The sequence below is a fragment of the Vigna umbellata genome, chromosome 5, assembly GCF_029865625.1.
Source record: "Vigna umbellata cultivar VRB3 chromosome 5, Vumbellata_1.0, whole genome shotgun sequence".
In the NCBI taxonomy this organism is placed as follows: domain Eukaryota; kingdom Viridiplantae; phylum Streptophyta; class Magnoliopsida; order Fabales; family Fabaceae; genus Vigna; species Vigna umbellata.
This window is the reverse complement of record NC_142169.1, coordinates 8,419,969-8,435,613: the sequence shown is the minus strand read 5'-3', so window position 1 is coordinate 8,435,613 and position 15,645 is coordinate 8,419,969. Positions and strand designations below refer to the sequence as shown.

Here is a 15,645-nt window from a genome sequence, read left to right as displayed (position 1 = left end):
ATCGATAACAGAAAATTAAAACCTGGATTTGACCATTGCCTTGCAGAGGGCCAAACTCACAGAACAGAAATTTAAATCTGACCATTGCCATGCAGAGGGTCGATAACAGAAAATTAAAACCTGGATTTGACCATTGCCTCGCAGAGGGCCAAACTCACAGAACAGAAATTTAAATCCGACCATTGCCATGCAGAGGGTCGATAACAGAAAATTAAAACCTGGATTTGACCATTGCCTCGCAGAGGGCCAAACTCACAGAACAAAAATTTAAATCCGACCATTGCCATGCAGAGGGTCGATAACAGAAAATTAAAACCTGGATTTGACCATTGCCTCGCAGAGGGCCAAACTCACAGAACAAAAATTTAAATCCGACCATTGCCATGCAGAGGGTCGATAACAGAAAATTAAAACCTGGATTTGACCATTGCCTCGCAGAGGGCCAAACTCACAGAACAAAAATTTAAATCCGACCATTGCCATGCAGAGGGTCGATAACAGAAAATTAAAACCTGGATTTGACCATTGCCTTGCAGAGGGCCAAACTCACAGAACAGAAATTTAAATCTGACCATTGCCATGCAAAGGGTCGATAACAGAAAATTAAAACCTGGATTTGACCGTTGCCTCGCAGAGGGTCAAACTCACAGAACAGAGATTTAAATCCGACCATTGCCATGCAGAGGGTCGATAACAGAAAATTAAAACCTGATTTGTAACTTTGAAAAGTTGATAAATGCCGAGTAAAACATGAAGATTTTGCAAACAACTCTCCTCGCTTCCTCTAAGATGATGTTATGCCATGATGATGCATGGATGCATGGACACATGAGACCTTCATTTTGTTCTTTTCTTTTGTTCTCGCTTTTCATCATTTTTTTTTTTTTTTTTTTTTTTTGAAAATTCCATGCTTGGAATCCATTGTTAATATTGTCATCAAACACAATGTACATTCAAAACGCATTCCTAAAAACAACGTTGATAGGTATAGAACCCTTTGATGAGCAGGAAGAAAGTGTAACCCTGAGTTAAAATTCTTTTTATCGCTTTTTGCAATCCAAATTAACTTGAACCCTGTAGAATGTGGAAGAATGGTTATGAAAAGCAAATGAATAATGATTAACGTATGTGTATCCCTCCTTTGGGGAAAAGTGCTATTAACATGTTGTGCTCCCATACTGCCCCAATTTTGCACAATGGAAAAGTGAAAAGATTTGGGTATGAAGGATTCCCCCAAATTGGATGATCTTCGATTGACAGGGAGACCTCTTTTTTCCTTTTTTTTTTTTTTTTTTTTTTTTTTTTTTTTTTTGCAAAATAACACTGAATTGTGTCGTTCACCACATCATTTTGTTTCAAAGTTAAATTCGTGAGAAAGATTAGGACCAACAGTCTTCAGTCAGCGTGGACTTTTATGGGCTTGTACCGTGGTTAAAGGTCGAAGGGTTTTGAAAGAAAGGATAACAAAGGTCCAAATAAGTGTTTGATGGTTAAAGTCTTTAAACAAGAATCATTTGCCAGGTGCCCAGTCAATTGTCCTTAGGGATTTGAACTTCAAGCATATTTATTGTTGTTTTTTCTTTCTTTCCCTTTGGATCATTCTTTTCGTTGCCCCTGTTGTGGTCTTTTATGATATTTCCCCTTTCATTCATTTTTTCTCAACTTTGGATGCTTGTGATGTACCCTTTCAAATTGACGTCGACATGCTAATGATTCTTGTCTAGGGTGATGAAAACAATTATGAATTTTGGCTCAAAAGGGTGCAATTGGATGAACTACTTTTGACGATTGGATAACGAAAAATGGCCGCACGTCATTCCGAATCTTGTTTGTCTGACTTTCTCTTGAATTTAAACCTGAAACGAAACTATGTAGTGCCTGACACATCAACTTCATTTTTCATTTTTCATTTTTTTTTTTCCTAATCAACGGATTATCGGTGATATGTAACATGATGAAAACTACCCCAATATTAGGCATATGGCGAAATCTTTCGTCTTATGGGAAACGAAAAAATTAGGGTTCAAGTAATGTGAATGCAGATGCTTTATCAAGAAAAGAACACCGGTTACACCCAAAACCTTGAATCAGGAAAGGGTTCACCAACGGTATTTTTTCAAAACCCTCTTTTCGAAAATACTATGTCTTTGACAACTTTATTAACAACAAACTCAACATGTAATCCCCTTTTTTTCTTTTTTTTTTTTCTTTTTTCCTTTTCGACATCCTCCAGGACCGAGCTCGCCAACCTGATATACTTGTGATGCTTTTATCAACACGCGTTTACTTATTTTCATTTTCATTTTCACTTGACTACTTAACAGCTCAGCGTGACATGCAATATTTCAGATGGAATGCAAACAACCAAAATATGAATGAAATCACGTGAAATTTATTTATTGAATAAAACACAGAGTACAATAAGCGTTGAAGATGATATCAACATCCCTTTAATAGCAACCACTATCACGGAATCATCATGCGTAAAACTTTTTTACTGCATCAGAATTAACTGGCAATGGTAACTCCTCTCCGTCCATTCTTGTGAGAATTAGTGCCCCACCAGAAAATGCTTTCTTCACTACAAATGGCCCTTCATAATTTGGAGTCCATTTGCCTCTATGATCTTTTTGTATAGGTAGGATCTTCTTCAACACCAGCTCACCTTCATGAAATTCTCTTGGCTGTACCTTTTTGTCAAATGCCTTCTTCATTCTTCTTTGATACAATTGTCCATGGCATACTGCTGTTAGTCTCTTTTCATCGATGAGATTGAGCTGGTCGAAACGAGCTTGAACCCACTCAGCCTCCTCTAATTGGGTTTCCATTAAAACTCGTAAGGACGAAATTTCCACTTCAAACGGAAGTACTGCTTCCATTCCATATACAAGCGAGAAAGGCGTTGCCCCAGTCGATGTTCGTACCGAAGTGCGATAACCATGTAAAGCAAAAGGAAGCATTTCATGCCAATCCTTATACGTGACCACCATTTTCTGCACAATCTTCTTGATATTTTTGTTAGCAGCCTCTACTGCCCCATTCATCTTTGGACGATAAGGAGAAGAATTAAGATGATGAATTTTGAACTCCTCACATAACTCTGTCATCATCTGGTTGTTCAAGTTAGTGGCATTATCAGTGATGATCCTGTTAGGGATCCCGTATCTGCAAATCAACTCCCTTTTTATGAACTTGGTCACTACCTTTCTAGTCACATTAGCATAAGAAGCGGCCTCAACCCATTTTGTGAAGTAATCGATTGCAACTAATATGAAACGGTGTCCATTTGATGCCTTTGGCTCTATAGCTCCGATGACATCTATTCCCCACATCGAAAAGGGCCATGGTGCAGACAACACGTTCAAGGTCGTGGGTGGAACATTGATATTACTTGCGTATACCTGGCATTTCTCACATTTTCTCACATGGGTACAACAATCATTTTCCATAGTCAACCAAAAATACCCCGCTCTCAGTATCTTCCTGGCCATTGAGTGCCCATTCATGTGCGTGCCAAATGTACCTTCGTGCACTTCTTTTAGTATCAGCTCGGCTTCTTTCGCATCTACGCATCTAAGGAGAACCATGTCATGATTCCTCTTATATAGAATATCCCCACTCAAAATGAAACTGCCAACCAACCTCCTTAGCGCCCTTTTGTCGTTTTCTGATGCCTTTTCTGGATATTCTCGGGTCTTAAGATAATGCTTGATATCAAAGTACCAAGGTTTACCATCTACCTCCTCTTCAATGAAATGACAATACGCTGGTTTCGCATGACTCTTCATTTCAATCATTGGCAATTCTGCATCTTGATCCACTTCAAACATCGACGACAAGGTAGCCAATGCGTCTGCTAATTGATTATCTTCTCGCGGTATATGATTAAACGTGATGGAATCGAAATACTCAATTAATCCCCTAATGTAAGCTTGGTAGGGAATTAATTTAGTATCCCTAGTCTCCCATTCTCCCTTCAATTGATGGATGACCAAAGCTGAATCTCCATATACATCCAGAATTTTTGCTTTAGACTCTATAGCTGCTCGAATTCCCATGGCACAGGCTTCATATTCTGCGATATTATTCGTGCAATTAAAACACAACCTTGCCGTCATTGGAATGTATTGATTCTTAGGAGAGATAAGCACTGCCCCTATTCCATGCCCCATTACATTCGAAGCCCCATCGAATAATACCGTCCAGGCTTTTTCATCTTTGTCCTCTTTATTCTCAGCAAATAAAGTCATGATATCTTCATCAGGAAATTCAGGTTGCATTGGCTGATAATCACTAATGGGTTGATGGGCTAAATATTCCGCTAAAGCGCTACCCTTGATAGATTTCTGAGTAACATATACAATATCGTACTCTGACAATAGCATCTGCCATCGAGCTATCCTTCCAGTGAGAGCAGGCTTTTCGAAAATATATTTGATAGGATCCATCTTGGATATCAACCAAGTAGAGTGGCTCAACATGTATTGCCTTAGACGATGAGTAGCCCACGCCAGTGCACAACAAGTTCGTTCTAACGACGAATATCGTTGTTCGCAATCTGTGAATCTCTTGCTCAAGTAATATATAGCATGCTCTCTTTTCCCATCTTCATCATGCTGACCCAATACACAACCCATTGAATTATCCAATACGGTCAAATACAAAATGAGCGGTCTTCCTGGCATAGGTGGACGCAATACAGGAGGGTCTTGCAGGTATTGTTTGACCTTTTCAAAAGCAACTTGACAATCTTCATTCCAGACTACGGCCTGGTTTTTCCGTAGTAACTTGAACATTGGTTCACAAGTATCAGTTAATTGGGAGATGAACCTAGCAATGTAGTTCAATCTTCCCAAAAAACCTCGAACCTCCTTTTCTGTTCTGGGCGCAGGCATTTCCGTTATCGCTCTTACTTTGTCAGGATCAACTTCTATTCCTCTTTGGCTGACAATAAAGCCCAACAATTTTCCAGACTTTACTCCAAACGTGCATTTGGAAGGATTTAACCTGAGTTTGTACTTTCTTAGTCTCTCAAATAATTTCCTTAGATTGAAAATATGCTCCTCTTCTGATTCCGATTTTGCAATCATGTCATCCACATAAACTTCAATTTCCTTATGCATCATATCATGAAAAAGTGTCACCATTGCCCTTTGGTATGTTGCCCCAGCATTCTTGAGTCCGAAAGACATCACCTTATAACAGAATGTTCCCCACAACGTGATAAAGGTTGTTTTTTCCATATCTTCCGGTGCCATTTTAATTTGATTATATCCCGAGAATCCATCCATGAACGAAAATAACGAAAATTTGGCCGTATTATCAACGAGAGTATCGATGTGTGGTAACGGGAAATTATCCTTCGGACTTGCACGATTCAAATCACGATAGTCAACACACATCCGAACTTTCCCATCCTTCTTAGGCACTGGTACCACATTCGCTACCCATTGTGGGTATCTTGCCACAGCCAAAAATCCTGCGTCAAATTGCTTTTGGACCTCTTCTTTAATTTTTAGTGACATTTCCGGCTTCATTCTTCTTAGTTTTTGCTTGACTGGAGGGCATTCTGGCTTGAGTGGGAGCTTATGCTGCACAATATCGGTATCCAGACCCGGCATGTCATTGTAAGACCACGCGAACACATCTTTAAACTCCTTCAACAGGACACGCAATCTTTCCCTCACTTCCGTTTTCATACTAGTACCGATTTTCACTTCCTTTATCTCATCCTTCTCTCCCAAGTTAAGTATTTCAATCTCCTCCTGATGGGGTTTTATCTCCTTAGATTCTTGTTCCACTAATCTCAACAATTCTGGAGAGGGTTCCACATCATCTTCGAAATCATCTTCCGTATTATTGATAGGGTGCTCAAAATTAGGAACATTGATATCATTATTTTCAAAACAATCATTGTCACATCTGCATCATTTAAATTTATGAAAGAGTATAAATAAATAAGATAAACAAAGAAAAATGCCAAATGATGATGAAATGCAACTTTATTATCACGCTGAGTGAAAAGTAAAAAGAATCAATCCACAAAACTTCAGTTCTAAAGCCCCAACCGAAACTATAAGCTTAATTAAAACTATTACATTTTGTTCACATTAAGCATCACAGGTAAATCCAGTGTTTCCCAATTGTTGAGTTGAGTATCAGGGGAGCAAGCCCACACAAAGCTCGAACTTTGAGGCCTTTCTTCATCTTCCACGGCTGCTATCTGGCCAGTGTTGATCCACCCAACACTGCGGAAGCTTTCCTTGATGTCAACAATGTGAATTTTGCTTTCTCTGGGCCCTCGTCTTTCTGCACGGGCCAGACTGCGCTGTTTTCTTTCTTCAATCATCCTTTTCCTGTCTTCCTTGGTAGGTTTGTACCCCAAGCCATATCTGTTCTTATTTTCAACGATTTCTAGAGGGAATGCTCGCCCCTGCCGATATTTGCCCAAACCTTCCCCATATACATAGCCCTCTTTTATCATAATCTTGGCCATCATAATAGAAGCACATGATAGGCGAGGATTTATTGGAAACGGTTCCACACAAGCATTTCCCACAATTTCCAACGATTGGAAGGCTGTCTCGAGAGCTTCTTCAGCCGCCTCGATGTAGCGCGTGGATGATGGCCCACTCACCAGAAGATCCTCTTCTCCTGATACAATCACCAGCTTATCTCCTATCACATACTTCAACTTCTGGTGTAGTGTAGAAGGCACAACTCCCGCCGAATGAATCCATGGGCGTCCCAACAGACAACTATAAGCTGGCAGGATATTCATAACCTGGAATGTTATTTGAAAAACGCATGGGCCAACTTGCATTGGTAAATCCACTTCTCCCATCACTTCTCTTTTACTGCCATCAAACGCTCTCACAATCATCGAACTCGGCCTCATATGCATTCCTTCGCAAGGTAGCTTTTCCAGAGTTGCTTTCGGCATAACATTCAAGGAGGACCCATTGTCCACTAAAACACGCGCTATAACATGATCCAGGCATTTCACAGAGACGTGAAGAGCCTTGTTATGCCCTCTTCCTTCAGCAGGTATCTCTTCATCCGTAAAGGTGAGATAATTATTAGCAACAATATTGCCAACAATACCCTCGAATTTATTCAACGAAATACCTTGCTCCACATGAGCCTCACTGAGTATCTTCATTAGCAACTTTCTGTGTGATGCCGAATGCATGAGCAAATCTAACAAGGATATGCGAGCAGGCATACGGTTTAACTGTTCCACCACCTTATATTCGCTTTGTTGTATGAATTTTAAAAATTCACAAGCCTCCTCTTCAGAAACCTCTCTCTTCTCTTCCTTGTCGGGGATTTCCTCTGTCTGTGCACCTTTCCCCTTTAAGAATTCTTTTGCCCTCGAGGCCATCGTTGCTTCATTATCATTAACCTTTTCTCGTGCCAACTCAGGTGACGTGAAAATTCGACCACTCCTAGTCATTCCCCCTATCCTTGATATGTTTTTGACGACAGGGTCAGCGCTTTGCGTTTCGCCTGACGCATACGTCCCATATCTCCATGGGACGGCTTTTTCGTTCTTGTAAGGAAAAGGGGCTGGTACATGGATAACCACAGGCGACCTTCCTTGAGTTGGTGGAATAGAGGTAGTCTTAGTGAAACGAATCACCAATGGTTCTGGTACAATCATGCCGGATTCATCACCAGTTTGTGCAAATACATCTCCCTCCTCCCTCTTGTAACATACCTGCATCAGACCACGATCTAGCAGGTCTTGCAGAATTTCTTCAAATGCAACACACTCCTCAATAGAGTGCTCAGCGTCTGGGTGGAGCGCGCATGCCATACTCTCATCATAATCACCCTTCAAGATACCCACTTTCAGCAATGCCTCCAAGATAGATCTCCTAGAGCTCTTGACTTCTTTCACATTTCTCACCAGCTCATGTTCTTTCACTTCGACAGCATTCGTCGAAGCACTTCCATGCCCAGATAAAGGATTGGCCTCGACATTAGGCTTATCTTCTTGGAACTTTAACCACCCAGAATCAATTAGAGTCTGCACTTTATGCTTGAAAGCCAGACACCTCTCAGTGGAATGACCAGCGGCCCCTCCATGATAACTACACTTTGCCTCTGCATCATAGCCTCTTGGGTACGGAGGCTGCAAAGGCTTCAGGGGACAAACGACAACTAGCCCTTGTTTGATAAGCTGAGGCAATAATTCCGTATAAGTTGTAGGAATTGGAGTAAAATTAACATAATTTCTTTCCTGGTTCCTTCCTGGATAAGTATTGGGACCCGCATTCATATTGGAACCTACATTTGCCCCTCCCCTCCAATTATTCGTCGGGATGTATTGTGGTTGATAGTACCCCGGTTGTTGTTGAGGCCTAATTTGATGACCAAATGACGCGTTAGCTGCATGTGGATGTTGACCCCAGTATGGTCGATAGTTATGGGTGGGAGCTTGACCTCTCCACACGGGGGTTGCAGATGTTGCATGCACATCTCCCTCCTTTCTTTTCCCTGAGTTGAAATTGGGTTTTTTGGAGTTTGCACCCGCCGACGAGCCATATGCAATCTTCCCATTCTTCAACCCGATCTCTATCCGCTCACCTATCACGATGATATCGGCAAAATTTGAAGATACGTTTCCCACCATATGTTCATAAAATGGTGGTTGGAGCGTATTTACAAACATTGCCACCATTTCTTTATCATACAAAGGCGGCTCAACTTGTGCAGCCAATTCCCTCCACCGCTGAGCATACTCCTTAAAACTTTCGTTGTCTTTCTTCGACATGTTTTGCAGCTGTAAACGATCTGGCGCAACATGTGTATTGTATATATACTGCTTCACAAAAGCATCAGCCAAGTCCGCCCAACAACGAATTCGAGCTGGCTCCAAATGGGTATACCAATTTAACGCCACTCCAGCCAAACTATCTTGAAAAACATGGATGAGCAGCTGCTCATCATAAGCATATGCAGCCATCTTTCTGCAAAACATGGTCAGATGGCTCTTTGGGCATGTATTTCCCTTGTACTTTTCAAAATCTGGTGCCTTGAACTTATGCGGTAATTTGACGCCAGGAACCAAACTCAATCTGGCAACATCTCCGAATCCATAACTTTCATACCCCTCAACAGCCCTCAATCTTGCCTCTAGGCTCTCAAGTTTATCCTTTGCCCCATCGACATTACCATTTACCCCCTGAAACGAAGTATATGGTGCAGCCCTGGTAGAAAAACCCTCTCCGATAATCACAGGTGGCACCGGGGTTACTCGTATTCCATCAGTCATGCTTGCATGCATCCCTTCATTTACCATAGGTGCAGACATTACAACAGGCCCCTGAGTACTGATTGGCGGTACGTTGGCAGTGGTAGGAAAAGAGAATGAAGTCTGCTCCCCTTCTGTGTATTCTCCCACAGGTGGGGTATAACCTGGGGGTAATCCATACATTGGGAACGAAACAGATTGGCTCCCAGCATTGAACATCGGAGGGTAATATTGAGCACTTCCCTCAACTTGCGCAGACGTCGCCCCTCCCGCAGTCTTCAGAGCTTCGAGAGCCGCCAAAATCTGGGCCATTTGATCCTTCAACTGGTTGACATCGGCCTTAATAGATTCGTGTGACTGCTCCCAATTCTCCATGACCTTCGAATTAGCTCTGGTCCTGTACGGATGTCGTGGAAAACTTGCCGTTGTTTTCTCACTTGTACTGTTGATTATTATTATTTTTTTTATTAAATTAAATTATATAAGGATGAAAAATGCAAAACAAAAGAAAACATGATGCATGCTAGTGATAAGTGGAAATCAACAGGATAACGATGACAATACTGATGGAAAATTAACACAAGCCGATACCAACAAACATCCCTTATCTTTCATTTAAAGGAAATTTGATCCATTACATAGTCTAAGGAACAGAACACATAATTCTGATGTACATCAATCCCGCGCCCGGGCAATGAAAGATCTCATCTCTCCCACCAACCATTTACAATGATTAATAAACAATTCTATTTCCGCTGGTGAGTTACAAAAATGAGTGCTTGCTTCAGCATTCGACACCATCCTGGGGATGTCTTCAATTGCCCCGTTTGCCAAAGCAGCCAACTGAGAGAATCTTTCCTTCCAGTGCTTTACAGCCATTTCTTGCTCGGCGATGTGCTCTTCCATTCGCTTTATCAAGGCCTGATGCCTTTCTTCAAAATCTATCGACCTCCATCGCTCCTCCTGTTCCTCGATATATTCCTCCATTTGTTTTATCAGAGTTCGATGCTCTTCCTCTGCTTCTGTTAGCTTCCAACGCTCCCTATTCATATCCGCCTCAAACGACATGGCCATCTCTTTCATCTCATGCCCCGCTTTTTCTATCTGAATCTGCGCTTCTCTTAATCTCTTCAGGGCTTCTCGTTTATCTCTTTTGGCTTCTTCGTAGAGGTGCTTCCACTCCTTTCCCTCTTCTAAAGCCACCTTCTTCTCATTTACCCTCATGGATAATTCCTTACTCGCAGCTGCCAGATCCTGTTTCACTCGAAATGTGTAATCCCTCTCAGCCTTCTGGCTTTTGACAAGGTTTTCATAAGCCCGCGACTTTTCTTCATTATCATTTTTCATATCCACAAGATCATTACGCGCCCTTTGTAATTCATTCTCCAACCTAGCATTTCTCACCTTCAATTTCTCCATCTCAGCCTTCAATTGTTGCACCTCTTCACTTTCTGGGCCTTGAGATGGTCCTTCACTAGCTGATTGATCCTTGATTGGCTTGAAAGGCAACTTGACTACTTTCACTCTCTCCAGAATCCAGGTGTGATAACTAACACTGCTATCCACTACTCCATCCCTCAAGTCCTTCTCTGCTCGAACAACATTTTCCCAGGCGCTTTTAACCTTTCTTAACAGTTCGATGAAATGCCCGTCTTCGTAATAAATGAATAGGGTAGCAAGGTAATCTGATGAAGGTGCCCCTTTTATAGGATGCCCAAATTGTCTTTGCACCAAAAGAGGGTTGTAATTGATACAGTACCGAGCACCTATGAGAGGTACATTAGGAAAACTACCACAATGTTGTATAGCCAGTTTATTTCCGAGCCAAGGAAGGCGCCATTTTATACTTCTTTCGCTCAAGCCGGCAAGGAATCGGGCCCAATCGTTTCCTCCTTTACCTTTAAGCCCTTGGTGTGACAAATTCTCCGATAGACTCTTAACGTCGACCATCTCTTTAAACACGCGCGTTGTCATCCATGTATACAACGCCGGTAAGCAACAAAGAATCTTCTTTCCCTTTCTCTCATGGCAAAAACTCAAAGTCCCATAAACATCCGCAAGAACTGCTGTTACAGGATTCTCTGACCTGGTTTTACTTGCCACGAAAACGTCTATCGCGGTGTAATCCACAAATTCTTCTATTTTGGGAAACAAGACAATGCCATATATGGTGAGGGCTAATACATCCATGAAAGTTTCCCAATCCTCTTTATCAGCCAAGTGCTGTAAATACTGCTCTAGATATCCCTGTGATAACCCATGCACTTGATTCCTCATCATCATCCTGTCTTCAAGCTCCTTGGGATGTAATTTCATGATGGCAGCAATGGTAGGTATAGAGGCATGATGCTCTAAATGTTGGTAGGGAGTGGTGCCCTCCAATGGTAAACCCAAGATATGCTCGAACTCCTCTATGGTTGGCGCCAACTGAAAGTCTTGAAATGTGAAACATCGAAGCGGAGAATCATAATATTGTGCCAAGGCTGTGATAGCGGGTATTTGTACTTCAACCTCCATTAAATTCAACAAATTTCCATATCTTCTCTGAAAGGTTTCTCTCTTTATAGTCTTAAGCCTTTTGCCCAAGTTTATCAGCCCGGTCAAATTTCCAACATGAGTCCTTAGACTATACTTCTTTCTTAAATCGGAAGAGTCGGTGTGCCGTGTAGCATCGGATCTTGTGTTAACATCCATCTCGTATGAAGTCAAGTAGGTACCTGTGATTTCCCTTAAAATTAACATGTTACTAAATGATGTATGAATATGATGCATGATAATAAAATAACATGACAAAACAAAACACATGCATGGTATGAAATGTAATATCATAAAAAAACATGAACAGTGTGAGGGTTACAGAAGCATATATTCCTCCCATCGTGCCCTAACAAAGGTTCACTGCTTTGAGTTCAAGGTCAAGTATATGCAATCTCACAAAGGTAGTTTCCTGAACCTAAAGGTCAAAGGTCACTAGAGCTATGGCCCCCTTCATAGCATTTCCACAACAGTCGAGTAATCAACTAGGTGTGAAAACACATATGAAGAGAACAGACTCTAGCTGGAGTTCTCACGATAGCCAAACAGGAAGTACATCCCAGAGTGACACCGCTACACAACTCCTCTAATTCTAAGCTACGCTCAGACCCGGGTATAGGGCCCCACTCATGATATGCTAAAAGTGTGTGTGTGAAGGGAGGAAATTATGCACACCCAAACCCTCACCTGCAAAACAACCAGAAAAATTCCCAGGCAGATATAAACATATTGTCTACCCTAGGGTTCAATATTCCACAGTTATTTCAGTTATTCTAAATATCAAACATATATAGAAAAAAGGGAAAGAAAAACACAAAGCAAAACCACACCAAATTCGCGCATCTAATTAAATGGCTCGACTCTCTAGACTTCCCCAGTGGAGTCGCCATCTGTCGCAACCGGAATCACGACGGGACGACGATCCAAAAAAAGAAACGGGTTTTAAAAAGAGATTTGGAGTCGCCACCATAGTTTATTATGGAAAACTATGGAAAAACCTCAAAATGATAAAGCACGGTCCACGAAAACCATATTCTGGGTTCGGGAGTCGGTTACGTGTAGGGAAGGTGTTAGCACCCTACAACGCCTGCCCTAAGGCAGTACCTTTAACTAAATGCGCGAATGTGGTTTTCAAAATGTTTAACTATCCCCTAAAATAAAATTATAAATAAACAAAATATATTTTTTTAGTTTTTTGGGCCCGACAAGGATTGACCTTGCTCCTACGTATTCTCATTCAAAATGAGAAATCAGGGTTACGTAGTTCTAGCTAAAAGATTGTTTGTTGTTTGGAAAAGCAGATGTTTTTAATTTTTGGAGATTTTATATTTTTAATATTTTCGAGAAAAAGAAGGTAACGAGTACTAGGCCGACGCGAACGGTCGCACGAGTACTCATTCCTTTAAAATGATATTTAAATACTTTTAATTATTTTTGAAAAGAGAGATAACGATATTAAGCACTAGGCCGATGCGAACGATCACACGAGCACTCATACCTTTATCTACTTATTTAGGAAAACTTAAGGGTATTGAGTGCTAGGCTGATGCGGACGATCGCACGAGCACACATACCATTATTTACTTATTTAGGAAAACTTGAGAGTATTGAGTGCTAGGCTGATGCGGACGATCGCACGAGCACTCATACCATTATTTACTTATTTAGGAAAACTTGAGAGTATTGAGTGCTAGGCTGATGCGGACGATCGCACGAGCACTCATACCCTCGTTTAATATTACATAAATAAGAGAGAAAGGTATCGAACACTAGGACGATGCGAGCGATCACACGAGTGTTCAACCTTTAAAACATATTTTTGTAAATTTTATTTAAGAAGAAGAAAAGGTTTTTAGCACAAGGACGACGCGAGCGGTCACACGTGTGCTTAAACCTTTAAAACGTATACTTTTTGTATATTTATTTAAGGAAGAAGAAGAGGTTTTTAGCACAAGGACGACGCGAGCGGTCACACGTGTGCTTAAACCTTTAAAACATATTTTTGAAATTTCTTTTTAAGGAGAAGAGAAGGTTTTTAGCACAAGGACGACGCGAGCGGTCACACGTGTGCTTAAACCTTTAAAACATATTTTTGAAATTTCTTTTTATTTAAACTATCAATATTGTATTATTAAATATATATTTTAGGATAAGTAAATGTCTAAAATAAATAAATAGAACGAAATAAAATAAGACAATAAAGAAAAAATAAATAAACAAAAGAAAATTGAGAGGCTGAACGGACGCTGGGAAGAGATTCAGAATAACGAGCGTTCGTTAGGTAAAGAACGAACGTTCGTTGGGGGAGAGGACGAACGTCCATTGGGGAACATAACGGACGGACGTTTAGAAATGTGAGCTGAATGATGAGCGTTCGTCGAGAAATATGATGAACGGACGTTGAGAACGAAGGCTCAATAACAAACGCTCGTTGAAGGCATGGCGAACGGACGTTGAGAAATTGAGGCTGAGTAACGAGCGTTCATTGGTTCGGAAACGAACGCTCGTTCGTTTGGATAACGAGCGCTCTTCAGGGAGAAGATTTGAACGAACGGTCAAAAAGCTTAAAGAGAACGAGCGTTCGCTCGCTTGGCGAGAATGTTGAACGAACGGTCAAAAAGGCTTAAGGTTAACGAGCGTTCGCTCATTTAGATAACGGGCGCTCGTTCATTTGGAATGTTGAACGAACGGTCAAAAAGGCGAGCGTTCGCTCGTTTGGATAACGAGCGCTCGTTCGTTTGGAATGGTTAACGAACGGTCAAAAAGACTTAAGGTTAACGAGCGCTCGCTCGTTTAGATAACGAGCGCTCGCTCGTTTAGATAACGAGCGCTCGCTCGTTTAGATAACGAGCGCTCGTTCATTTGGAATGTTGAACGAACTGTCAAAAAGGCGAGCGTTCGCTCGTTTGGATAACGAGCGCTCGTTCGTTTGGAATGGTTAACGAACGGTCAAAAAGGCTGAAAGTTAACGAGCGCTCGCTCGTTTAGATAACGAGCGCTCGCTCGTTTAGATAACGAGCGCTCGTTTGTGAGAAACGAACGCTCAAAAAAAGCTTAAGGTTAACGAGCGTTCGCTCGTTTAGATAACGATCGCTCATTGGTGAGAAACGAACGCTCAAAAAGGCTTAAGGATAACGAGCGTTCGCTCGTTTAGATAACGAGCGCTCGTTCATTTGGAATGTTGAACGAACGGTCAAAAAAAGGCTGAATGTTCCCGGACGTACGTTCATTTCTGGGCCTGGCCCAGTCCAATGCTTCTAACCTAGAATTTCCTAGGGGTTCAGAGATTCATCCTCATTCTCACTCCTTCACGCTGTTCTTCCCAGATGAGACCAATGCCTCCTTCTCTCTGATCAAAAGGATTCACTTTGTCACTCAACGGCCACGTCTTCTTCCGATTGACCACCACGAACCAGACTAGCCATGCAACGAAAATGGCCACCGTATCACTGCCTTTATGGACCAACTACCATACCATCATCTCTCTCGATCTAGCCACTGCACCACGCCACGCCACACCGCGCTGCTGCTTCCTTGTTCTTATCTACTCTCTCCGACACCGGCAACCCAGGGAGGAGTTCGTCTCCGCCAGTTCAAACACACGGTCTGCCACTTCTTCGTCGAGCTCTCCGTCTTTCACCGCCGAGACCATCGTCGGCTGTCGCTCCAGCTCATCCCCTCCTTCTTCGATTGTGCAATGGGTTTTGGATTTGTTTTGTTGATATTAGCCGTGAGCGCGAGAGTTAGGAAGGAGAGAAGGAACGGGGTGAAACAGAGAATGAATGGAAAGGGAGGTTGGTGAAGAGGGAACCCAGGATATTCAGAGGGAAAACGTTCATGATGGAAGAAGT

At 41.8% G+C, this 15,645-nt stretch overlaps 1 protein-coding gene across 1 annotated transcript; it reads right to left on the bottom strand.

Moving 5' to 3' along the window:
- Positions 1 to 6,085: 6,085 nt before the first annotated feature.
- LOC148197632 (uncharacterized) lies at positions 6,086 to 9,478 on the bottom strand. Its single transcript, XM_088115592.1, has 3 exons — positions 8,108 to 9,478; positions 6,179 to 8,005; positions 6,086 to 6,091 (listed from the first exon to the last, which is right to left on the bottom strand). The coding sequence occupies exons 1-3, from the start codon at positions 9,476 to 9,478 to the stop codon at positions 6,086 to 6,088; spliced, it is 3,204 nt and encodes a 1,067-aa protein (XP_087971718.1).
- Positions 9,479 to 15,645: the final 6,167 nt, after the last annotated feature.